We start from the raw sequence: 25721 nt of genomic DNA on the forward strand, positions 1-25721 counted from the left end.
CAACATGCTGAGACTAGTTTCTATGTCAGTACTCTTCATGAACTACAAGATGCGACACTGAGTTCCCTTCTTTCGGCACTTCTCCAACACTGTTTTCCTCCATAGAGGAAGTTCCCGTTGGAGAAGGGTTTTCGCCACTATGGTGGCCAACGGGGAATGAAACATGGTGGGGAGATAAGGGGACAACGAGGGAACAAGGGCCGCGTCCCTATAGGAAGCCTCATGACATGAAAAAGGCATGGACTGTGAGTATCCTCTTTGTAGTTCTGAAGCACCATGTCAAGAAGCTAGTGTGGCAGTCCAAGTGCTTGCAGAACAAGACCATAGCCAGAGAGACCGAAACTTGGGCCAAGTGATGGAAAAGAAGAAGTTCTCCTCAACCTCACCAATAAATCCCTTAAAATCTCCACCCCAAAAGAAGAAGACGATGACACATGCAAAGAGAAGAGGAAGAGTGTCTTCGATGAAGAAGCCAAGGCTGAGCGGACGGTGAACATTTCCCAATACCACAATTGTTCGTAGAAGGACCTTGATTCATAGTTTGCTACTAGGAGCTCTTGGGGCCATGATTAGTTGAGTTGCACTCACAAGGATGACAAGAACCTAGACGTCAAGGAAACCAGGAGGGTCGATTTGCCACAAATCGGTATAGCAGAAGAGGGTCTCAGATCAATCAATGAGCTCATGGAGTTATACTACAGTGTGAGAAATAAACCTACTTAGATGAGTCAGAGCTTGAACAAAGAGAGATGAAGATACAGAGAATGCTTACATGCTGAGAAAGAGTACTAATGGTGGCTTCAACTTTTGCTCGGAGAGGGATTTCATAGATGAAAGAATGGGGATGTAATTTGAAAAGTAGCAAGAAGAATTGAAGTTGAATGACAGTCTATTTGAAAGAGTAGTGATGAAATCACCTGAACTGGAGGCCATCAATGTTATGGCCCTGCGTTAAGTACCTATGTCTTCCGCTCTTAACAAGTCGGTCTTTTGGGTGGTATTGGCTAGGTGCTTGACTCAAAACTCAGAAGTTAAGCGAGCCTGGTCGAGAGTAATTCTAGGATGGGTGACCTCCTAGGAAGTACTCTTGCCTAGGTACTTATCATTTGGTATCAGAGCGGGCTCCCACTTTGCGAGTTTGAGTCCTGGGACGTGCAAAGGCCAGATTAAAATACTGGTAGGTCATTGTGATAAGCCTTGGGTCAGGACAATGTCATTGTGCGGGTGCAAAAGCTGGATTAAAATACTGGTAGGTCGCGTCTAGGTATTATCGCGGTCGGGCTAGTGTCGTTGAGCCGCCGTGGTCGTCGGCTAGCGAAGGTGGGGTGTGATGTTATGACCCTGGCTTAAGTACTTATGTCTTCCGCTCCTAACAAACCAGTCTTTTGGGTAGTATTGGATAAATGGTTAACAATCAACTGACGTTTTGGGTTGGATGAGGAAGCCTATAAAAACGGTGCTCATATATTTACGAAGAATTGATGAAAAGGAGTGATATCATACAATGTGCAGGAAGATAAGGACTGAAATAATGCATAGATGGAATTTTCTGAGCAACATGAATTGAAGCTGAAGAATTTCAAAATTTCTGTCAGGAAGGTGTGGTAGAGTTTTTTAATGGTGTATACTCGGCTTGAGTAAGTGACGATATAAGAGGAGAGCGGAGAGGGAGAGCCAGAAGAGAGAAACCTTTAGTGTTGAGTGAAAGTGAATTCACTAGTCTCATGGAGTTACTTCACTTTCACACATTTTTTCACTCCCCACTTACATAGTGCACTAACCCTTTTGGGCCACTTTCCTCCGTCAAAGTGAATTATTCACTTACATATACACAGTGCACTAATAGGGCATGTATTAGTATACATAATATTTGTATCTTTAGAAAGAGTAGAGGTTTTTATTTTATTAGCTAATTCAAGAAATTTTTATTGCTTGATTACCAAACAGTGAAACCATTTTGTGAAAATACCAAATTCAATTCATCCCTTGGTCAGCTTGCCTAATAGACAAATTGTTCACCAACTTATAATACGGGTTATTCATGGAAGACATGGGGAGGATTCCAGATTTGAATTTGGATTTATTCCATTGTTACAAATTGCCAAACACCACAATGTGATTGGTCTTCCAAATGGTGATTTGATATTATCTATACAAAAAATCAATCATCAAAATTAGGATTGATCAACGCTTTAAATCATCGATATCGATCAATATTGAAGGTTCTTGATGGTTAAAATCAAACTTCTCAAAAGTATAGAGATTTAGTTAATCAGTCGATCAATGGTCAAAATCAAAGTTTTGCTCAAACTTGAGGTTGATTATTAAGATCAAGGCCCAATCAATGGTCATGATAAAATCGATTACATTAACCACAAATTAAGATTAAATCAAAAGAGAACACCTAAGAGCCACATAGAAGGAAAAAAATATCGCAGTCCAATTCACAAATAGTTAACGCTAGCTTTCTAAAAGAGTTTAGGATTTAAGATCATTGGTAAGACTCTCAACTTTCACTTCCTATTTCAGTACATTGCCAGATTCTCTTTTCATTGACTTAGAATAGTTAGCTTGCTGGAAAGTTCCACTCTAGCAAGAGAGGTAGCATGGGCAACACATGTTGTCCTAGGAAAACTCCACCTAAACAAAGAAATTGACTCGTGGGCAACACATGGTGTCAGAAGGAAGCACCACCCAACTAAGGAAGGTGGCACATAGGTGACACATAACATCATAGGAAAACTCCACCCAAACAAGGGAGTGTTAGACCAATCATAAAATATTGTTGTTCTCCATTAGTTTGATAATGACAAATTGGTAGCTTGAAAGTGTGTTAGTAACAATGTTATCAATGTATTTCAGACACATGCCTTCTAACACAAATATTATAGTTTTATGACAAAAGGTTAAGACAAAAAAAATGATCAATCAAGTTGTAAAGTCAAGACAAAAACAAAAATACATTGAAGATTGTTGTTGTGAAGAAGAGCTTACACAAATAAAAAGACGAAAGATAAAGTCAAAGTCAAATAGAAAATCTCAAAAACTCTAACTACGTAAGCAGGTAGCCAAATTAAACTTCGATTCTTAAGCACATAGATTTTATAAAAATTTAGAGTATGAAACATTTCCAAAACCATTTTTTAACCGAATGCATAAATATATTTTATGATAGTAAATCCCTTAGAATAACATATATCATGCTTAAATATCAAAATAGTACAATGACATATAGCATGATCGATCAACCTAGATGAACTTGATTAGTCATCCAAAATATAGTTTGACATAACTTATAAAACATAATTGATCATTGGTTCAAGAATGATTGATTGTAGAGAATGCTGCTAGGAAGATGCCCTGTTGCATGATCAATCATCCCATGTTGCACGATTAATCATATAGAACTTTGCATAGTCAGTTCTATCATTCAGGTTCGACCAATCAAATTAGGTTTGGTTAGTCAATGATTTTTCGGAAAGGTTGATTTGTTAGGCCCCATGAGTGAAGTAGCTAGATCGACTTCTCATTTTGTATGGTTATATATTTTTATATATTTTATATGTACTTTTTTGTTTTTTTATATATTTTCTTTTTCATGTATATTTTTATGCATTTTTATGTACATCAAATATTTATAAAATATATAATTTTGATTTAATATATTTGTCATTTAATAATTATTTTTATTGTGTGAGTTTACTAGGAAATTTAAATTATAAAAAATAAAATAATCTACTTTTTTTAAGGAAGATCTATAATAAAAACAAATATAACTGTGAATTTTATAATTTTACCGGCAATGATATTCAATATTGGCACGGAAATAATTTTTTTTTGCTTATATATTAGAGTGGGAAAAGTGGGATTCATAAAGATTGATGAGAAACATAATTTCTTTGGAAAAGATTTTAGTGGCAAAAGTTTTGCCCCAAATTGTAGTTTTGTTGGCAAAAACTTTGAAACTTAGCTAGGAAAAACTCATGTTCGCTGGCACAAGTTTACTCTTTACCAACAAAAGTAGTTTCGCTGGTAGAATTATATAATTTTAAAAAATAATTCACAATACTGATCCATAGTTGATCCTCGCACTAATGAAAACCCCTGACTGGATCATAAGGTTTAATCAATTAATCAAAACTTGGTAAACATTTCTTCTATAATTTTGATTGAGAGTCAATCAAGTAGAGGAGACAAATAGATCAGAAATCAATGGTTGAGAATACTAAATATACTGCACAATATGGTAAAACTACGTGTTACTCCACTGTGTTGCCTCTACGTTTATCGTCTCTCCCATTACGATCAACTCGTAAGCAAGGAGTTAATGGTCTGATAAAAGCTTTGCTTAATCTATACACGGAAGAAGAAGAAGAAGCAGAAGAAGAAGATGTAGTGGTTGTGTTTCAGAACTCGTAGAAGCTGTGCCTCTGCGGTATGATATCATCGCCCAGCCGTGTCCCGTGCCTCCCTAAGCTCTTATTCATCTCTACCTCGGTCACGAAAACTGCACAAACAGGTCTGTGATCAGAGAACCTAGACTCTCCGCGGATATACGAAAGCTGATCGATGCCGTTCCCGTGCCAAAGGATACGATCGCACCTGTAACACAGGTGAATTCAGTTCTGGCCGGGTCCATTAAAGTAGAGGAAATTGATTCCCATTTTGGAAGATTTGACTAGTTACCAGGCCGGCGTCCGTCGTTTCTTTTTAGACTTCACCGTCTCTCCGGCGTAAGAGTCGGAGTTGTAAGTGTACTTGTAGGTTGGTGCGAAGAAGATCTTTCCCTCTTGCCAGCCTGAAAATACTCTACCAGCTTCTCTCTCGATTATCAACTGCAGATCATTAATTTGTTCGATCCAATCAATGTGACTTTTATAATTTGGAAAAGTCTAGAAATTGAAAACGAATCAGCTGCAATGAGAGAAACGGACCTGATCCTTCTCCAGAAGGGCATCCCAGTCGTTGTCTTCCAGGAGAATCCGTGTTTCAGCATAGCTGAGAGCTATTCGGTAATTCAAGTCGCCGAGCCATATTATCCGACTGCGGCAGTTGAAGACAATCGTTAGGGAGGTTAATAATATTTGAAGAAAACTTTGAGCTGCTTTGAGATTAAGATACTGGGATTGGGATTATACTCGTGCTCGAGAATTTTTTCTGGAATTCGACGACGGGAATGCTTGCAGATTCTGGGAAACTGTGTGCTCTTCAGTATCTCTGCAACATCAGAGTTCCTCCTTAGCTCATCGCCTTCTTTCTCTCCGGAAGCCAAATGGCTACAGATGAAGCAAAATGAGGTCCTGTGTAGCGACATGCTCACTGAAATACATCCCTGCAAGACAAATTCATCTCCATCAGCCTCGACATCATTTTCACTGTGAAACAACTGAAGAAAGAAGAAGATGTATGTATACCTTGTTTCCGAGACAACCCATGATCCCTCTCCCAATACAGGAGACACGGAGATGGCCAATATGGGGCACAAGCTCAGTCCTCGCCCACACAGAGAGAAAGATGCCTACCATCTGCTTGCTCGTGATTAAACAGTAATTCAATTGATTCGGCGAGTTGAAGTCCGACATCGAGAAACTGGGATTATAAGTGTCATCGTCGTAGTTAAGATCATGCCGGTTAATCAAGTCACTGAACTCCGTCGTTCTTCGCCGCATTGACAATGACTCGGAGTTACAGTTACAGGTCTTCAGCAAACCATTGTCGATCCTAAGGTTCCTGCTCAGAACTTTGAGAGAAGGCTTCTGGAAGTAGAGAAGCCCACTCTGCGACTTGGGTTCCTTGTTAAACTTGTAGTTGTTGGATTCGGAAGAACATATAACGTCGTCTCTGAAAGGGTCACTGGATCTGTTGAGAGCTTGGCTGATGAGGGTCAGCCATCTCACTGCAGGTTCATTGTCTTCTATCACAAGAACATTTCCTGCATTTAAAGGAACGATTTCCTGAAACCTGAAAAAAAAACAAAAAGCAACAACGCCATTATTTTATCAACTAAAACTAATCCTCAACAGTTTTCCTTAATTTTTTTCCCTCAAGAGGATTGATTAATCGATCATCATACCCTATGACATAAATGTCTGAAGAACCTTCGACCTGCAAGAAATCTTCCAAGTTGAGATCGGGAGAGGGACATCTTCCGCCCACGTTCCATGTTCCAACAAATATCCTTCAAATAACGAAATGAGAAACAGAAACAGCAATATTAGTTGATTAGGAATTCCCCAACCTTCTTGAACAGAAGACAAAGTAACAGTTCATACCGGAATTCCTGAACCTCGCCATTACTGTCCATATTGAGATCGTAGTTACTGAGGTTCAATCCTTCTAGCCTCGAGCTTGTGTGCCTTTCTGGATCAAAAACATGTCAGACCTTGATTCCCAAGATGAGTTTTGCTTTAGATATGGCTATTGATTCAACCTCGGAAACTCCAGGGTTAAAGAACTTGAATCTAGGAAACATAACGTGTTCTATCTTTACCGAGGGATTTTAATTTGTTAACAGTACTGAAGATCTTCCGGAGCTAGTTCATCAAATCTTCATAACCCTGTAATGAATTTAAACCATCCCCAAACAATCTCATGGCAGGTTTAGAAGCCCAGAGGTCTCAATCCGTAGGTAAAATGTATCCAATTATTTGTGTTTCCTCCATGGATAACCTTCAAATGGGTGGATTGGCTTTTATAGACTTTCAAGTAAGTATTCCCAGAAATAAATAGAAATATTTTTCCTAGGATATACGCTAGAAAGACAGATTCAAGCAAGTCCATCAGACGTATGACAGAAAGAAAAGAAGAAAAAAAAGAAATCTCCTAGCAAATGGCTACAATTTCCATTCTTACAGTTCACTGACTCTATAAACTCTCTTGTTGAATTTTATAACCTTGGATGGGTCCATAAGCCAGGTGTTCTTTTACAAAAACTTGCCGCAGACAGAGGATTTTAAAAAGTCCACAGAGGTAGATAACCTACTACAAATATATCTCCATCACGACCAGTTTCCGATGCTTTTGATTAGTTTCTTGATATCCCAGAAGCATGATTTCTAACTAAAATGGTGTGTTTGAACAGATTGGAAGATCATCACAATTTAAAACCACGCGAAATGAAGATGTGAACAAAAAAAATTAAATTAGAGGTTATGATCACCTGAGAAGCTCTTTCTTATAACTAGAGGAGTGTCTAAGAAACCCCTTTTTGCACCAGAAGTGAACCTCCTCTCCAGTTCTGTACCATGAAAAATTGATCACGAAAGAGTAGAGGAGTAAATGGAAATGCAGATCCTTTAAGAGTGAAATTCAAGGATTTTTTTTTTTTCCTTCTCAAGAGTACTGTTTAGACATTATTTTGGAAGGATATTGATGTGAAGCCATTGTTGTCCTTCAATATGAAACTCGTTAACAGAAAGAAAACGACAGTGTGGCCACTAACTGGCTTCCCTGGTTTAAAATGTTCAGTAATAGGAAGGAAACGAAAAGAGCAGTATACCACGAGCGGCTTCATTTCTTCCCAAGTTCTCATCGCCTTTCCCGTCCTTCTTCCCGAATATCTTCGGAAGGATAGACTTCAGAGGAGAACGACAATTGAAAACGAAAACCAAGTAAGAAATTAATAAATAACGAGTAGGAAGGAATCAGATTTTCGTATCTGTTATTGCATTCTGAATCGTTAAATGTATAGCAATTATAATGCTTTCTCTTTCTAGACAAACTTAACGCGTAGAGAATTGAAAGGGAGGGAGAGAAAGAGAGGAGCAATAATACCTTCTTCTTCTTGTCGTTCTTGACAGAATTATCCGGGGTGGTGCAGGGAGATTTTGCCATGTCCTGGTCGGCCTTTCCCTGCCGGGGCGCCGACGACATTCATTCAACGGCGAATGTTTTTCTGGGTCTGATTCCGGAAACTTCTTCCCACAGTCATACTTCGGTGGAATATCCACCCGCTCAACCTCATTACAGCCAAACAGGAAGCCAATTATACCGCCATCAACAACTACAACAGGACAAAAATTACACTAAACCAACGAAACCCAGAAGTTCAGTTTGTTATAGAAGGAGGTGAAAGAGAGAGAGGGGAGAAGAAGAAGATCTTGTTTTGCGATAACTAGTTTTCCTTTGGGAGGTCTGCATTAGTTTTCTTCGCCACAAACAAAACAAACTTCCCACTCCGCCATTTCCTTCGGGAAGGCTCTGCAAAATGGAATGACCTTGTCAACGTTGATATGGAGCCAGATACGCCCACGTCCATTTACATGGATATCGTCTGTTTATCCCACTCTAATTGCCGGATTTTCCGATTTCTTCTTCCTTTTAATGGCTTCTCGTTAATCTATTTCTGTTCTGCTCTAAAATTTAAATTCATAATCCAAGTTTTAAATGAACTTGGTTTGGTTTCAGATTTTCAATTCTGGAACTGAATTTGGCGTTATCAGACAGCACGCTAGAAAGAATTACAGGTTTGCATTTAGAATTTGAAAACTGATTAAATTAATTATATCCATTAATCCTAATAATCCAGCCATCAAGCCAGTAGAATAACTGGTTTTGGTCCAGTTTTTTGAAGTTGGACATTAATCAATCTTCGGTTGGTTGATACGGCTTTGAATCACTATTTGGTTTCTATCTTCTTTCTTAAGATGCTATGTGCACTTACGAAGCTCAGTTGAGAACAAGGATCCAGTACATACACCTTATAAAAAGAGTCTTCATTAAGCTTGAATCGTTGCAGCCTAAACAAGTATTTCAAATTACAAAACGAGAATCAGGAACATCTGATGAACTCAATCGCATTCACCACCAAATCTCATCAAAACACGAAACGACTCAGTAGAGCACATACAAAGGTCTGAAAATGGAGCTTCTTGAGAGAAAAGAAAAAAAGGACTTCTACCCATCGGAGACAATATTGCAGAGACTCCATGCACTGAACAACTATTTTTATACAGCTATGTGTAGAGTGACTTCCCAAAAGGTATAACTCCTGACTTGACAAGAGTTACAAAGGGTGATACATAAAACAGCTTCCAACTTGAGTTTCAACAAGTATGAATATCGATGACTAACACCTGCAAATGAACAATTAAAACAGCAGATATCAGCAGTTTTTCAGAAAAAAAGAAAGCAAGACCGATGCTTATGAGGTTCAGAACTCACCTCTTAATAAAACAGGAAGAAAAGCAATTCTAAAAAATCAGTGCCGCATTTCATCTAACTTCTCCCTATAAAGAGCCAAAGTCTGCATACCAAGAACAACTGGTTTTAGCATCACAAGAGATACGCATTGAAATGTAAATAGATGATCATTGACAGTAGCAAAATGATGATAAGCCCATCTTTAATCACTATCTGAATTCACCAACTTTGATCACATGTTGCCTTACAATCGAAACAACATTTTGTTCCTCCAAGAGACTCCTGAGTTAGAGTTTTAATGATTAAGAATGGTCATGAAGTTCCAACAAGCTTCTAGAGGTTTTATTTCAAAATATGCAAGTTCAGATCAACAGCAGGCAGGTCTGGTTATCAGAATTTTCAGGTTCATTCCTGGCGATCCATTGTTTTAAGTTTTGATTGCTTGATTGCCTGATGGTCTCCTAGCCGTCAATGCCAGAAGAGTTAATGCCATCTAGAGTAACTAATAACTGCAAAATATTAAGTCATTAGGGATGTAAACGGATCGGATCTTGGAACTTCGGATCTAATCCAATTTGGATATCCAAAATTTTAGTATTGGATCCAGATCCATTTACAGCCATATCAGTAATATTCTCAGAGGCCTATCATCAGAAGTCCGTCTTTTGAAGTAGGGACTACCTGCATCTCATTCTATTAACAAGGATTAGAAATTGTTTTGGAAGCATAAAATTGCATACCCTAGTGTAAGCATAGACGCCTGCTTCAGAGGGCCCAATCGGACTTCCTCTTCTAATAAATTTTCCTTCTTTAAATATGTAAAGCATAGGGATGCCAGTTGATAGCTCTAAGCTTATAACCTGTGACAAGAAACAATTCACAATTAGAACCACCATAATACAACAAAACTAGTTAATAGATTTTCTGAAGCACTTCCAGCATCACCTCTTGAGACGTTAATTTGTCAAGGTACATAATTATGGATCTCAAAGAATTCCCATGAGCTGCAATCATCACATGCTTCCCGGACAAGAGCAAGGGTTCAATCTGCCATGCAATCCATTTCAGTTTTCAGACTTTGACACAGGGAAAACAAATAATGTTCCCAAAGCCAAGGCAGGTAATGATACATGAAAACAAACGATTCAACCCTTGTAAAGAATCAAACACATCCTCGCATCCTACACATGGAAACATCTAAAAGATACATTGCCCAAGCACAAAGAGAAATGCCTAACTTTTAGGGAAGGGACAACAACACACTGTCTTAGACATCTCTTCCAAAAGAGAAATATGCCTACTGGTTATGTTTCTCTTCAGAATGCATTTTCCAAACCTTTCTACAAAATAATAATTAGAGAGAGAGAGAGAGAGAGAGAGGATATCACCATACTTACGTATTCTCTGAAATAAGCAACAGCTCTCTGTGCACACATTTCTAGGCTCTCGCCATTTGGAGGGGGGATATCATAACTTCGGCGCCATTCATGCACTTGCTCTTTCCCAAATCTGTCAGCTGTTTCTTGCTTGTTCAGACCCTGTAACTCCCCATACCTGCAATAACAAGCAGCCATGATATACATTTAAAAACTAAACAAAAAAAAAAAATCGGTTTGATTCAAACTAGAAAATAAAATACATGAATCAGAGGAAAGAGATTTCTTTACATTCTTTCATTCAACTGCCACGCTGTTATGACTGGGATAGACTGTTTCATTGTTTCTACACTGTAAACCTGACTCCAAAGTTTGGCTTGTTCTGTCTCATTGTGCATTATGATTGGCACCTACAGACATAATCACCAATAAGTTTCTTATCTCAGGGAGGAGAAGAAAGCAAAAGATACAAGTTGGTACATGTTTAATTCTACCTTCTTCCGACGGTGTTGGGTCATAGCAAGCATTGCAGTCATCTGTGCACGGATTAAAGCAGACGTGTAAATCATGTCAACTGGTATATTGCTAATTCTTTTACCAGCTTCAATTGCCTCTTCAACTCCTTTTTTGGTCAAGGGCACATCCACGCATCCCGTGAACAAATTTTTCTCATTCCACAAAGATTCACCATGGCGAATTAAAATCAAAGCAGTTTCATCTGAATTATAACAGAATAAATAAAAAATAATGAGATAAGGTAAAAAGAGAAAAACCCAGGAAAGAGCTTTCTCATAATCAGTAAAAAGAAGAGGATGGAAAACTATCCATTCAAATTTCAAATAATATGATACAATAGGATGAAAAAAAGGACAATACTGGCAATTTCAATTTGAGAAAAATGGTGACACAGAAAATGAAGCACAGGCTACAGTGTTGATCAAGCAAGAAGAACAAAAGAAAGTTCAATAAAGGACTCATAAATGATCAGAGGGAGAGTCTTACTTGATTTCTTGTGCGAATCACTGGTCTTGTTGCCTGAGGTCAACGAGACTGGATCTGCAACTGATGTATTAGATGCGGATGCACGGACCACACTTAATTTTAAGCCAGATGAGTGACAACCTCCTCTTCTCACCGAGATACTATCACCAGAGATACCCTTCGAAAGTTTAACAGAGACATTCCCAAATCCTTTTAGAGAACCCAAACCATCAAAACGTTCATGGGAGTGAAGGGTTCTAACAGCTTGGTGAAATGCTACTGCCATTCTGAAATATCACCAAACGATTGTAGAAATTATCAGGCGAGACTGGTTTTTGCAGTGGACAGGGCATGAAGCATAATAAAAAGTCCAAACAAATAGAGCTTAAAGTAGTCCAACTAAGATTATTGAATATGGTAACCAGGGAGGGAAAAAATGAAGAACGACTCTATTTACATGAATCGCGATCTTATTTGACAACACCATATCTCCGCCTCAGTAAATGGAAAAGAAAAATTAAATAAATAAACAACAAAATGAATTCCCCACTTTTCCTTTTTGGTTTCTTTTTTGAAGTAAGGGATGCCTTTACTTCGAGAGCAATTTGTTTTAGTACGAAGAAGTAATTCCTCGTTAAAACATTGAAGCTTCTCAAATCCAACAGACACGCATCTAAGCTTCACAAATCGTTTTGCAGATGCTTTAACAGTTCTTAAGATAAGAGATAAAATCTGATCAAATTCTATAACCATCTGACCAGCATACATGAACGGTACAACCGAATAAGAAGTCCATGTACTATTTATCAGAAATCACTCAAAAACATATTTTTCGTTTGTATCTCTTAACCTGAAACTAATAATTGAAAAGAAAAGGAGAAGACAATATAAATATAAACACAACGACAGCAAACGAGCTGGTAATCCCAAAAATGCCTAAGATCAACGCCCGAAACAATGTCATACAGACATAACATCAGGAAAAACGAAACACTAAAATCCAAGTTCATTCAATTCCATTCTCAAACGCAGCACAAACAAAAGATAACCACCATACAAGCCCAACCAACGGAAAAACCTCCAACCAGTCGTAAGTCCCAAAAACAAGCAAGAACTCCACAACCCTTTTTCGATTTTATAAAACCCAGAGACGGAAGCTGACCTTTATACAGCAACAGAGGCCAAATAAAAAAAAGGGTCCGTCAAAACCAAAGGAACGCGGCCACTTTCAGAGCCTCAGGAGACAGCAACACACAACAGCAGAAGAACACGAGAACTCCAGCAGAGCACGTCGATTCAACACGACAGATGTATATATCGAAGAGATCGTCTACAGATGTAAGAAACTAGGAAAGCTCCCTCTCTCTCTCTCTCTGTCTCTCGTTGTTATAAGAAAGGAGAATAAGAAGGAGGAAGAGGGTGGCGTAATTTATTGAGCACGACACATCCGACGCCAAATATTTGGTAGGTGACAAGAGTCGCAGAACTCAGAAGGGGTCATTGGCTTTTGGTAGCATTCTCGGCTGTTTTTTCTCTCTTCAACCAAACGTGACAAAATTGATTCAGATTTCATAAATATACCCAAATCAAACAGTGAAAACTTCCGAGTTTTCACCCTTCAATAGGCTGCCACTGCTTGGCACGGGTGTCACGCGGAATCTCAAATGGGATGTTGCTGAATATTCTCCGTGAATCACAAGGATCGGTTTCTAATTTCTACTCTACCTGAAGGTATTCGTACGAATGCAGAATCTGATCTTCACAAATTATCAACAGGAAAATATCAAATTTAGTTGTATCTTAAACACATTTTTCAATAGGGAATTTCGTATGAAAAGGGACACTTTGATCTACAATAGATTAATCACCATGGTTTGTAACCCAATATCGAGAACTACATTGACAGTGTGAAAATTTGATCCGTCAAATTTATTTGAATTGATTCGTTCGAAGCTGTGAATTCAAACCAAGTTTAAAATGAGTGATAGATTAGATGACTGCTTTGGTTTTGATGATGGCCATCAGTTTGGTCAAAAAGGGCTCAAAAAAGACTTCCGAGATGACTGCTTTTAGTATTTGTTCAAGCCATGGAAGCTGCCTATGAAATGCACATTTAGAGTACAAATTTTATAATTAAACAGACTTTTGTCACACACGTGAGACATCTTTAAATTGAGACATAGTAAAATATCCCAATAAATTGATGCAAATAGATGGCAAAATTGCAACTACTCCCAAATGGGGTCCAGATTCATTCAACAGCACAAATTGGCATTTTGTAAAAACTAAAAAATTATTTTATCTCCTATGATTCGTGTTTGAGAAATTGGGTTGATCACTCACATCTCACAATTTTTATTTATTTTTCTCTCAATTGTTCATACAATCTGTAAATCACGAGCTGCATAAAACATGGTGCTTCTAATTCAACCTATTTAAGCACAAAAAGGAAAAGTTGAATTCATCTCAATCCTCGTATACCTGATATTGTTTGAGCAATTCAGCGCAGCCGGCAATGGGAGCATCCTTGATGAAACCCAGGTTGTTGGCGTAGCGGGTGGGGGAAGCAATGCCGTTGTTGTTAGTGAGGAAAACGCGGGCACGCTCGCGACCAGGCTCGATGGCCGCACACTCGCTCTGGGAGCTTTGGACAAGCACAGACTCGCAAATCTGGTCTTCGTGATCATTGGCCACCAGGATTTTGTAGGTTCCCTCCTTGTTAGTTATTCCCTCTGCTGTGTAGAGCACCTTCATCGTGTCCCTGTCTTTGCATTCGACTCTAACTTTCGCGCCTGTTGAGCAACAGAAAGTGATCAATCAGACAAGATTTTACTACAAATCAGTATTCATGTTTGGTTTGGGAAAGGATACAGCAATGAAAGCGTCTGAACCATCGTCTTCTATTACACAAAATTACCTGCTAGTACCTCTAAAACTGACGATTGAATCTGTGCCTAATGGAGTGACCAATCAATCAAACTCGATCTGTGATCAAATATGGACAATGGATTCCAGGAAGTTGCTAACGGGTAGGTTTTAAGTTACAGCCCATTTCACAAAACCAGAGAATTGCACAAACAGATTCGTCAATTCGTCTTTAAGAATCACCAGATTAACCAATGGTCGAGACTACAGGGTTTACTCAGGAACGCAGTAAGCTTCAATTGACCAGCACAATCGAAGCTCCACTTTGGATTAACACCAAGAAACAGATACACCAGAAGGATCTGTACACAGATCTCACACTCTAACCACCAACAAATAAACCAGTGACCCCCTAAATTACTGCGTTATCCAGATTATCCACTTAACCGAACGTCTCACTCCTCCAAACATAAAAACATTCATCACAGGGCACACCTCACAGTTAAGAGCCTCATTTTCTCTCTTTTCAAAAATCAAAACAAAAAGAACAAAACGCAATAACGAATTTTTGTTTCAGATCGAAAGCAGCAAGTCCGCACCAAAGAACTGAAATGCAAATGCAATGAAAATGATCCACAGATTACCTGGCATGTACTTAGTGTAAGGGGTCTCAAAACCAGCACGGCAAGTGTCACAGTAGACACGACCCTGAACAGTGAAAACAGTGCGAACAGAGCGAGCAGCGGCGAGGGCTGGGAGGAGGCAGAGGGCAATGAAAATCAGCTGCTTCGCCATGGAAATGATCCCTTCCTTTCTTCTGCTTCTTCTTCTTCTTCTTCTACTGCTCCTTCGTTCGTTCGCTGAGAGAGTAATAGTGACACAGAGAAGGGAGAGCGAAGCGTGAGGACGTAATAAAGGGCAGAGTGAACGTCGGTGATGAGAATTCACATGGGTGGGAGACAGCGCGTCACGTGCTTTTTGATTGGATGGGCCCACCTTCGACTTTCGGTGCCATTTTAGGCCGCTTTTTAATCATTAATTAAAGTTTAATTTAAATATAATTATGATATTTAATTTTAGTATTTCTAAGAGTAAAAATTAATTTGGCTCCTCTTAAACTTATTAATTACCACCACCGACACATTAAATAAAAAAAGTTTAATTAAGAGAGATCCTCAGCTCAGACCAAGGAAAGGAAGTGCATCGCGGCGGCCATCACGGATCGGAAGCAACACCGCCGCGTGGCTTTCAATGCCTCCGCGTTTTCGTTCGGACTTTACAACATGCACCCGGCGTAGGATAGACATCACCAAGATTCTTCTGTCCCGAGTCTTTGACCCCAATACTCGCAACCCAATGAAATCATGAGTGCAGAAAAAAAGCAACCTTTTCATCATTACGAGACGTCGTTATAACCAAAAGTCAAACTAAAACATTCACAATAATTACGAACTCTACCGTCCAATCACTACTAGTCACCGCATAGACACAGGGACTCATCCGTCAATTAGCTCACTTCTTGGACTGATTTTTCGTTGACGTCTTCTTCCTCGGAATACACTTTCCCGTCGCGCCGCCGCCCCGCCGCTGCCATCATTGCTCTTCTCCGTCACCTCCTCTCCCAACCCCGATTTCTCGCTCCTGTCCCACGTAAAAACCAGTAAGTAATTGACACGTAAATAACGGCATCACAACTAGATGAGTGGCTGAGTCGATGTTACCTTTCTTCGTTGTAGGAGGACGATTTCATCAGCGAGGGCTCCGCGCCGACTCGGTTTTCCGTCATCGACTCCACGATGCTCCCGCTGAAACACTCCTTGTCCTCCGACTGCTGGTTTCTAAATCTCGGATTCTCGGAAATGTAAACGATCTCTTCATCCCCGATCGATCTTGCCGTCTTGCACAATACCCCTTTACCCATGCTGCTGCTTTTCCTTGACGCCACGGAGTTGATCGCCCTCGTCACCGACGAGCTCCCGTTTTTCCGAGCGGAAATGGACCCGCAGGCGATGAGCTGCAAAAACACCGAGCTGTTCCGGGTCATGGCCGATTCCGAGCCCGAATCGTACTCGAGTCGTTGGGTAGTTGAGGCGTTGTGGGTCTGGTTTTTATCGGAAACCATCGAGGACGACGACGGAGAGGAATCATCGTCGAGGCGGATCTCTGACGTGTTGTTTTGGGCCTTGGTGTTTTCGTTTTCATTCGTCTCGTCAGTCGAAATGCCGCGCGAGCAACGGGAGGTGTTGGAGCTTCTGTTGCCGTGTTTCTTCTCCTCCTCGATCTCTCCGGTTTGGACGGGAGGGAGGGGTTTACGCTTTGGGGGAAAACTGGGTTCTGGGTTTTGGTGCCTGGGGCTCACCTGAGGATGCCTGTCTGCAATGAAAAATTCGAAGAGTGGCATGCAGTACTGGAAAGAAAGTATGACGGACCGAATATAAGCAGAAGTCAGGAAATTTCTTGTTCTGACCTGTGCAGCCATCGATAATCTCGGAGCCTTTCAGAACGTACTCAGCTCCTTCTGCTGGATACATCACATCGTTCTCGGACAAGTCGTTCCACACATACCCGTTCTTGTAGCTCCTATTACAGAAAGCCGTAACGCAATTCAGGAACACTGAAGCGAATGATCGGAGGTATAGAAAGTGGATTTCTTGTGCACAAGGATTCTTTGCTAAAGAAGAAAACCAAATTATAGATGACGATTACATCTGGAAGGAAGTACCTTTTGCAGGACCAGGAGAAGAGAGACACCATGCCTCTGCCCCTCAGAATATCAAGCCTATCGATCACATCTTAACGAATAATCAAGCAAGAAATTAACAAAAGATCAGTAAAGTTTTCACTGAGAAAAGTAGAAAACGACTGACATGCATCTTTTCGTAGAATGATCCGTTACATATCGCCTTACCTTTCAAACGTAGCTGTTGGTTGGCCAAGTGAGAAAACTTCATGAAATGTGGGTGTTCAAGCAGCCCATTTCTGCAGAGAATACACAACCCGCACTTTTCTCAACATCCTCGTTTTCGGCTGCATGTAGACTCCAGCTCTATCCGGACTCGCCTCTCGACTCCTTCTGGCTCGAAAATCCATCTCCCAACCTCCTATTCCTTCCAAACGAAACTTTCAGCTTCTCCTCCCTAGTTCTTATCTACCAGAGTAACAGAAACTTTCTGCACAAAGAGACCTTTATACGAAGCAGGTCTTTTGGGAGGTCTCGGGGGAAACGCGGAGTTCACGGGGAATAATGGAGATCAACGGTGATTGGTGATTTCTCCCGAAAACGTCAAAACGGAGAAGAACTATTTAAATTTTGATGGGTTAGTTTGTTTGTTGCTGTAGGGACAAAAGGCGGGAGAGAAGCAAGCACAGATTGATATTCGAGACTGACGTCTTTGGGAGGAACTGCAGGTCAGACATTAAAAGTTTTTTTAATCGGACCCTCTCGAGTCCTCTACTATAGGAACTGGGCAGTACCTCGCGAAACGTTGGATCATCTCACTGAAGCCGTCTGGTTATCATCGAATAGTTTCAGGAATAGAAAATTCACATTGTCACTGTCTCACAGGGAGAAAAGCTCAACAATGTTTTTTTCCCTATGCCATGCCTTTAATCACAAAGAAAGAACGTCTTGGCAGATAGATGTTAACCTTGTTACTGTAAATTTTCCTCCTCATTTTAGATGACTGTTTGTGAGAGAATTCAGTGATTCACAACTCCTCGTCAAATCAAACCGGGTGAACTGGATCATGAACTTCTCTATGGTCTTATCCGGGTAGCTGAGGGGATCTTAGAGGCAGAAAGCACCGGCAGCAGCAGATGCCTCCAAAAAGGATTTCCGGTGCTCGAAAGTCGAAATATGATCGTAGCTTTCGGCTCCGATGTGAGCCAAAATCTACAATATCGCAGAAGACGCAGTAACTATGTACAGGAATACGTACAAAAAAATGTCAAATCGTAGGTAACTATCCCATTTTCCTCCAATGAGTAATTCGAGAATTTGGTATAAATAAATGATAATTTCGTTATTGTTGGCCATTTGCATTTACTGCTTCATCCAGTTTCTGGAGAATCTGGACATGGTTGCAGTCGACTTTTTAGATCATCATCCATGTTTGACGAAATACCACAACGAAAGTCAACGAAGGTCTCCATCATCGTCCCTCAATCTGCCACAGCAATTCATCTTGCAGATTTGCAGTGATGCAAAACGAAGATTACCCTTTTGCTCCGTGAAACTGGTTCAGACTTCCGAGAATGCCACTTTTATGAACACACGGATGGACGATGTAAACCCGTCCCTTCGTACGGCGATTGAGATTTTCTGTAAATGAACATGGACATTTTCTGTATTGAGAATGAAAAGATCAACCCAGGGAATAACTGAAGATTATCCGGCAACACGAGGGCGAGACGGGGAAATAGGGCTACGTCTAAAAGCAACTCCATGGCTGAAGGGATCAGAGCTTCCGAAACCATTTAACTCCACGTCCAGAGAGTCGTCTTTGATGGAAAAGAGCAGAAACGGTAACTATTTAACTAGTTAAGACTTCATACAGAGATGAACAGAATGGAGGCTGCCATTAACCCAAAGAAAGTCAGGATCAGATTCAGGCCCACTACCCAAGGCGCCAATGAGATAACGCCGATTTCACGACGACGATGAAACTCTAGCATTGCATTCACATAAGACTCACAGTAAAGAAAATTGGGTCCAAGCAATCTTCTCCACAGCAGATTCCCCATTCCCAACTTGATACTGGACATAGTGAAACTCCATCAAAGTCGATTCACACCGGTATTCTGTAAATTTGGCTCAGAAACCTGTGGCCAAGCTAAAGTCTCACTCAGAAGTCTAATATCTTGACCTCAAATCAACCTTTCAGCTATTCGGAAGGGTGGATTAAACCGTCGCTGTTCGATGCAATACCCAATAATGATGTCCTGGTATCCGTTAGTGTTCTTGATGTCCTTTGCTGGGACTATTGAGGGGTGAGTTCCAAATAACGAACGGTTAAGGTCTAGAAAAAAGCCATAAGAGGTTTTGACGGTAAGATCACATGCTCGATCAAGATGTAAAAAATCCTTGAACTGACTTCGATCATAGACATGATAGTAAAAGGAATTGGTAATCGATCTCAGGAACACTTTCATTGTGGAAGAAGATTTCATGTTTATCATGGAAAGCAGAATGAACGCTGTAAGAATTCCAGTTGGATGGTGGATTGCCTATGATCACTCGCCTCCTAAAGCCTTACGTGGGGGGGTCACTGAGTGCTCTGGATAAAATTTTCTCATGGGCGCAGTAATTGGATCATCATCTCCAATGCCACTAGCATCAACGAGTTACCATCACGAAGCCATGCTTTCATCTGCCCATAGGCTTTCCGCTTTCATTTATAAACTCTTTTCTTCCATGGAAACAAAAAACAAAAACAGCCTGCTTCACTACAGAAGTTCATGCACAGCGCTCTGCAGCAGATGCTTATATTTTAAACCAAGCGAACTTAAGTTTCATCTGAACTTTCGATTATAAATTTGAAGAGGACTATGAGACACAATCACCAATGCCAACAGTGAAAGTCTCTAAGGATCCAAGGAGCAATCACACAATACCTAAAGTCTTTAACTGTGATAGTTTTGTTCTTCAAGTTTTACCCTCAAAAAGATGGGTACCATGTCCTGTCCAGGGAGAATTGAAGCCTCTAGCTGCCTTAGCCAATACCAACAGGTGTCCCACAAATAGATTCTCGAAGTAAGGATGTCAATAGGGAATTTATTTTGCAGTGGGTATTTCAAAATTTGGTTTCCATGGGCTGCTTATGTTAAAGATTGCAAAGAAGGTATTAATCGTCCGTATGCACAACATCTGTTCTCAAATATGATTACATCATCAGATTATGGAGAACAGAATCACAGGTTTATAAGCGAATGTTTCTGTTATTAAACCAACACCTTCAAAGGATCCTGTCAGCTGTTTTCCTTGTTATAACTTCCCCATTTTTTTTACAGTTCTTGTATGGCAATATAAATCTTTCAGCAAAAATAAGTCGTTATAATGAAAACTGAAATTCCTGTCAACCATGAACTGAATCATTATGCAGAACAGGAATTTCTAATAATCTGCAAAACAGAGGTTCCTGACTAAAAGGAAAATTAGTTTCCATGAACTTCAATACTTTGAGCATCCACCTGCATTCTTTTGATTCTGAAAAATGAATATATACCCTATATTCTCCTCTTCAAAGCCAATGACCCAGAAAAGCAGGACCAATCTCTATTCCTATAATCCCTAGGGAAACCTCCATAATTTCCAATCCCATTTCCCATAAAAAGAAAAGATGATGGGGGAAATACCAGAGAACTAACAAAGATGTGACCTTAGAACACTATGTAAACAAACGATCATTTATTCTGTAAAGCAAAGCTGGTTTACTTTTACACTGCACACAACAGAAATACAGCATTTTAGATGATCAAAACAAAAATATCATATTCATTAATTCCTTATTTCCACTAATTAGTTATCAGTCCATATTCTCTGACCATTCCAAATAACAGAATGCTATCTAAAGACTCAAAAATTCAAAAATTCAAAAAAAAAAAAAAGTATGACATTCATCATTATTGAGGTTTTCTTTTTGAGATAGAGGAAGAGCAAAACAAGCAGATAAAAAGGAACTTGTTAATAACTTGATTATACAGATCGAGCCTGCAAGTTTCGTAGCACCACGACTGCTAACATTAGCAACAAGTACATTCGTCTTCAATGCTTGAGGATCAATTGGTTTCATCGATTCTTTTCAGGGAACTAGACCCGTGAAGAAGATGATATAAATCCACAAAGGAAGGACAAGTTAAAAACCAACTAAAACACTTACAGGACATAAAGCTCTATTCAATGAAATTGAAAGACAGAGTCTTTAATGGCAACAAACAAGAAATAGAAATTCAAGAGAAATGGAATAAAACCATATCTGACAACACATTGAAAACTAATGCTAAACATCAGATTACCAAGACTCAAGATTCACCACCACTTCCGTGAGACGATCGAATTCACCTACCACTGGTATTCTATACCATAGATTGTACACCTAGACTAAAGAAAAGCTAAACGTAACAACAGATTATATCTTAAACTCTAAAAAACACATTGGAAAGAATAGTAATGAAAGAAAGAGCAGACATACTTCAAATTCCTTTTCCAGTTGTATACACCGAAAGTTCACCAATTTGATCAGTCACTTTGAAGCCAACAGAATCTCTGGCTTCCTGGGTTTGCTTGGTGTACTCGGATTTGAAGTCACACGAACGACTGTCTCCCTGGCAACTGCTCGAGCTCTCTTATCCAACTGTATTAAACTCCTTGTGGCTAGTATAGCTTGCGGCATCACATCGTGCATGGCTCGGGCATATAAACTCCTCACAGCCTCCCCTGCAGCATTCCTCACATCCTGATCGTTCATTGGCGCCAAAAGGCAATGCCCCAGAATTCTCAACAAGGGTTGCAAAAGCTCCCAAGGAAGCGGGATTCTAGCCCCCCTCAGAGGCTTACCATTCTCCATTGACTCCCCATTCTGTACACCTTTATCCCCAATTCCCAATTTCTCCATCTCGTCTTCAAGATACTCGGTATCATCCACAAAGGCCCCCGATGGGTTCTCAAAACACGATAAAGATTCCTTGTCCCGGTCGAATTCACTCCTGCAAGAACAATTCTGCCCTGCCCACGCTGAGGCAAATTCACACAAATCGAGTTTCGACCAACCGGGCATGTAGGAAATCTTCTTATGGTAGCAGTCGAGCGCGACGGCGACGATACAAGCGCGTTTGGTTGACTTCACGGCGAGTTGGTGTTCGAGCGGATCCGACAGAACCGCGACAGTCGGCTGCGATAGCGACGCCGGCGGGACCCTGGGAGTATGGTAGAGCGACGGCTGCGAAAGATCAGGAACCGAAATTAAAACGGGTTTACCATTTCTCAACTTGGCCTCACTAGCGAAGAGCGCGAGCAGCACGGCCTCGAAGCCGGCAAGCGACGGGGTGGAGCCCAATTGCACGACACGGGAAAGGTAAAGTCCAGCGAGAAGCGGAAGGAAAGAGAGAACAACAAGGCGGAGGTCCGGGTCGGAGGACTGGAAGGTATCATACAGCCAGTGGCAGAGGGGGTCATCACCGGCTCCGGAGTAGGGTGAGGAAAGAGCGCCGGAGACAGCGGCGAAGGCGGCCGGAGACTGGAGGAGGGAAATGGCAGGTCGGTCGGAGTCAGCGAGGGAGGAGAGAGAGATGTCGGAAGGGAAGAGAGCAGACAAAGACTGGATATGGGCGCGGGCTTTAGAGATAGATTCCCACCAGGAAGGGGTGGGGGGGGCGTGGTTAGGGTTGGAGGAGGAGGAGGTGGAGGTCGAAGGAGAGGGTGAGGAAGGTTGATGAGCCACCAGCTGGATCTCCATGCCGGCGGTCGATTCCTTCACCATGGCCTACCGGGACTGACTCTCTCACCGGAGCCGAATTCTCCTCGGCCTTGCGTCGGAAATCACGAGTGTTGGACTTTCCAAGAGAAGGGATACCCGGAATAAAAGGAAAACTGCAAGAAACTGAAAAGAAAAGAAAATTAATAGACTAAGACAGCATGACCCGTTCCTGAACCATCTCAAATTACTTTTTTAACTACCCCTTTGCCCGAACCAGTGACAGCTCCATAGAGAGTCAGCATCAATGGGCAATATTGTCATTTCAAAAGAGTAATTCCCGATTGTATTCTGCTTAGTAGTGGTCCCCTCACAAAACACTACTAGATTTACTCCTATTTTAACAGCCGAGAAAACTCTCTGGAGTAAATATCTACCTCAGTACACGGGTGGGTCCTGTTTGAGATGGGACCCACAAAGTTGATGTTCATAAGTACAGTCAGACCAGGATGGTGAACAAGGAGATGATGCTCTTGGTGATTATAGTAATGATCAGAATGGAAGGGTCAAAGAAGCACACCTGATGTTTGATCAATTTCCAGCTGGTGGTGAGGCTGGAAGCTCAACATCATATCTCTTGCTGCATAATATGTATGTGGGTGGACTTCGGTACATGGGAAGATGCAAAGAAGTGAAAAGGAAGATGGAGAAGAATGGGATCAGGAAACAATGTGGGTGTAGCTCTATGTGGGTAAAGCATGACAGGGTTCATCTATTTGCTGCAGGTGATTGTGACCATTCTAATGCTGAGTAAATTCATGCTTTGACAGATAATATTAAAAGAGTCATAAAGGATTTGGATTTTGAGATTTTTCTATCTGTTTTTTATAATTGATGAAGAATTTTTTTAAAAGCTCAAGTTGAACTTCATGAGACAAAGAGGAGATTAACCCCAAAGCTGTTAAGAGTGTGAGCATGGAAGTGAGCTTTTACTGCCCTATTGGGGAGCACTGGCTGAGCAATGGTTATTTTGTATTTTATTGAACATTCCCATAACTGTGTAGAAGAATGGGATTTTGTCACGAAGATTTCATGTACCGACTATTTAATCGATTCAGTCATATGTCAGGTATGATCATCTATTTCTAAAAATTCTTAAGATCGATTTATGTGAAATAGACAATCTCTATCAGGTGTTGTACTGATCAGAGTAATATTGTAACATTAATTTTGGATAAGACATTTTTTCTTGCCAAAAAACAAAAAATGGAAAATCTTTCCCATATTGTTTCCTTCCGGCCCCTGCAATCATGATTATAATGATATAAGCTTGACAAATTTTAACAGGTTATGCGAAGAGTCAGAAATGTTCAGCACCTAGATATATTTTAACTGTGATTCCTTTAGGTGCTGCATTCACTTTTCACATTGTGTTGTATTTCTTATGCTATACAGGGAGGGAAGGTAAGGGAGAAAGGACGTATTTCCATCATAGATGGTGTTTTACTGATTGAAAAGAACGATTGCAGCATTTAATTTCCTGTGCTTTAGAGAATCAGAATGCAGAAAATCTATATCTTGCAGGACTCTTTTTCTTCTATCAGTTCAAAGTTTGGGTTATGTTCTCCTTATGATATAGTTCAATCAAACCAGCGACGCATAAAGAAGAAATTCAAAAGTACAAATGACAATCAGAACAACAGGCAATCAAGTCACTGACCAAGATCTTTTGTGGCAAAATGAAAGAGAGATTGAAGAGCGGATGAACCAGAAGAGTAGGTTTACTTGTTTGGCATATCCAAAGGGGTTCTTTCTTTAGTTCTTTTGATCATCAGCAGAACACAGCACTCTATGTTATATGACAGCGAACGTAAAAAACTTTCTGGTATTTGAAGGGTTTTAAGAAGTCACTCAAAAGTTTAAATCTGTTTTATGTAATCTTGCCTTAAATTTGGTACCTCATTATTAACACAATTTTTTTTGTGTTTGACTTTGCTCTTTGCATAACCATTGATAAGGAAGAGAACAACAATTCACTTTCATAATTATAGTTCTTTCATGGCAACTTGATTCTTTTTGTGAGTTGGGGAGCTGATGTAGTCAGAACTGCACCAAATATAAGCTGAACCAATAGCTTTAGTTCAGTAAATTTGTTTTTGTTGATTCCACTAGCACAATCATAAGGAAGTCATCCAAAGCAAGATTTCCTTATGCAGTAATTTTACGAGATTGCGTAACCTGATCCTTAGTGTCCAGCTATCAACTTCTGGGGCTTACTATTTGGTCTTCAAAGTGCTTCCTTACTTGGCATTATCTACCTATAACTTTTTGTTTCAGTTTTGTTACTTTGTTTTACTTTGAGTTCCCAATTTGACTGAGGATGGGAATGTAAGATGTTCTTCTGTTAGTTACAGAAAATCAGTTCTCTTGTGGAAGAAGTTACCGTTAAAAAGTTCAGATGTTTTTTAGTAGAAAAGAAAATTACAACTGAAAAAAAAAATCTTAGAAGTTTGTTTTGGTTTATTAAGCATTATGATCTTAATAAATTTGCTGTTGATTGCCACAAGTTACTGTCCTGTACAGATCTTCCCACATTTGGAAGATTAAATATAGACTAAAAAGCCATTTTCAGGCGGGGTCTCAGACATCGTGTACGAGATGGATCTTTAAGAAGCTTATGGACAGATATTTGGGTGTGCCACACTCACTATCAATGGAGTTTTCAAGATTATTCAGGTGTTGATGAACCAACACATTTCTGTAGCTGACTCAAGAGCCTAGCTGACACCTCAGCTAGGGAAAGGGTCATTCATCAGCACCTTGTGTAGGAACTTCACTCCCAATCTGGCTTGGCCTTTGCATCATCTTGTAGGATCCTACTTTGTTGTTTCCTTATATTTGTTGCTTGTGTACCTTTCCTCCTCTGGGAGCTTTCTTAATGGAATCC

The 25721-nt window shown here is 40.3% G+C and overlaps 4 protein-coding genes and 1 pseudogene across 5 annotated transcripts; all 5 read right to left on the reverse strand.

Moving 5' to 3' along the window:
• Positions 1–4406: 4406 nt before the first annotated feature.
• On the reverse strand, positions 4407–7872 carry LOC137937194 (type I inositol polyphosphate 5-phosphatase 5-like). The gene is given in 10 exon segments (XM_068782286.1): positions 4407–4602; positions 4687–4835; positions 4935–5043; positions 5139–5332; positions 5415–5961; positions 6074–6178; positions 6273–6360; positions 7160–7282; positions 7520–7574; positions 7774–7872. Coding segments are annotated over 10 exon segments (1665 nt in total).
• Positions 7873–8716: 844 nt separating this feature from the next.
• On the reverse strand, positions 8717–12940 carry LOC137937167 (2,3-bisphosphoglycerate-dependent phosphoglycerate mutase 1-like). Of its 2 annotated transcripts, none has more exons than XM_068782261.1 (9): positions 12661–12940; positions 11520–11785; positions 11012–11235; positions 10809–10927; positions 10539–10695; positions 10087–10188; positions 9882–10001; positions 9163–9244; positions 8717–9074 (listed from the first exon to the last, which is right to left on the reverse strand). In XM_068782261.1, the coding sequence occupies exons 2-8, from the start codon at positions 11782–11784 to the stop codon at positions 9200–9202; spliced, it is 1032 nt and encodes a 343-aa protein (XP_068638362.1). In that variant the 5' UTR covers position 11785; positions 12661–12940; the 3' UTR covers positions 8717–9074; positions 9163–9199. The 2 variants fall into 2 exon arrangements, with proteins under 2 accessions (XP_068638362.1, XP_068638363.1); XM_068782262.1 differs by lacking the exon at positions 12661–12940 and adding an exon at positions 12556–12629.
• An 884-nt stretch (positions 12941–13824) lies between these two features.
• LOC137936494 (protein DOWNSTREAM OF FLC-like) lies at positions 13825–15256 on the reverse strand. The gene is made up of 2 exons (XM_068781211.1): positions 15008–15256; positions 13825–14290 (listed from the first exon to the last, which is right to left on the reverse strand). The coding sequence occupies exons 1-2, from the start codon at positions 15156–15158 to the stop codon at positions 13965–13967; spliced, it is 477 nt and encodes a 158-aa protein (XP_068637312.1). The 5' UTR covers positions 15159–15256; the 3' UTR covers positions 13825–13964.
• Positions 15257–15776: 520 nt separating this feature from the next.
• Positions 15777–17465, reverse strand: LOC137937720 (protein SOSEKI 2-like; annotated as a pseudogene).
• Positions 17466–21029: 3564 nt separating this feature from the next.
• LOC137936511 (uncharacterized) lies at positions 21030–22923 on the reverse strand. Its single transcript, XM_068781233.1, has one exon. The coding sequence runs from the start codon at positions 22838–22840 to the stop codon at positions 21605–21607; it is 1236 nt and encodes a 411-aa protein (XP_068637334.1). The 5' UTR covers positions 22841–22923; the 3' UTR covers positions 21030–21604.
• Positions 22924–25721: the final 2798 nt, after the last annotated feature.

This window comes from Aristolochia californica, unplaced genomic scaffold (genome assembly GCF_029961685.1).
Source record: "Aristolochia californica isolate CCGP_79_NKW_82.1479 unplaced genomic scaffold, dmAriCali1.0.hap1 SCAF_7, whole genome shotgun sequence".
In the NCBI taxonomy this organism is placed as follows: domain Eukaryota; kingdom Viridiplantae; phylum Streptophyta; class Magnoliopsida; order Piperales; family Aristolochiaceae; genus Aristolochia; species Aristolochia californica.

What these genes read in the sequence shown, in the direction of transcription:
- LOC137937167 (XM_068782261.1), bottom strand. Translation starts at nt 11,784, where the DNA reads ATGGCAGTAGCATTTCACCAAGCTGTTAGAACCCTTCACTCCCATGAA. An exon ending in TGATTCGCACAAGAAATCAA is followed by an intron (nt 11,236 to 11,519) that starts GTAAGACTCTCC and finishes GTTATAATTCAG; the next exon opens with ATGAAACTGCTTTGATTTTA. An exon ending in ACAAATTAACGTCTCAAGAG is followed by an intron (nt 10,002 to 10,086) that starts GTGATGCTGGAA and finishes TTCTTGTCACAG; the next exon opens with GTTATAAGCTTAGAGCTATC.
- LOC137936494 (XM_068781211.1), bottom strand. Translation starts at nt 15,158, where the DNA reads ATGGCGAAGCAGCTGATTTTCATTGCCCTCTGCCTCCTCCCAGCCCTC. An exon ending in TTACACTAAGTACATGCCAG is followed by an intron (nt 14,291 to 15,007) that starts GTAATCTGTGGA and finishes GTTGCTCAACAG; the next exon opens with GCGCGAAAGTTAGAGTCGAA.
- LOC137936511 (XM_068781233.1), bottom strand. Translation starts at nt 22,840, where the DNA reads ATGGTGAAGGAATCGACCGCCGGCATGGAGATCCAGCTGGTGGCTCAT.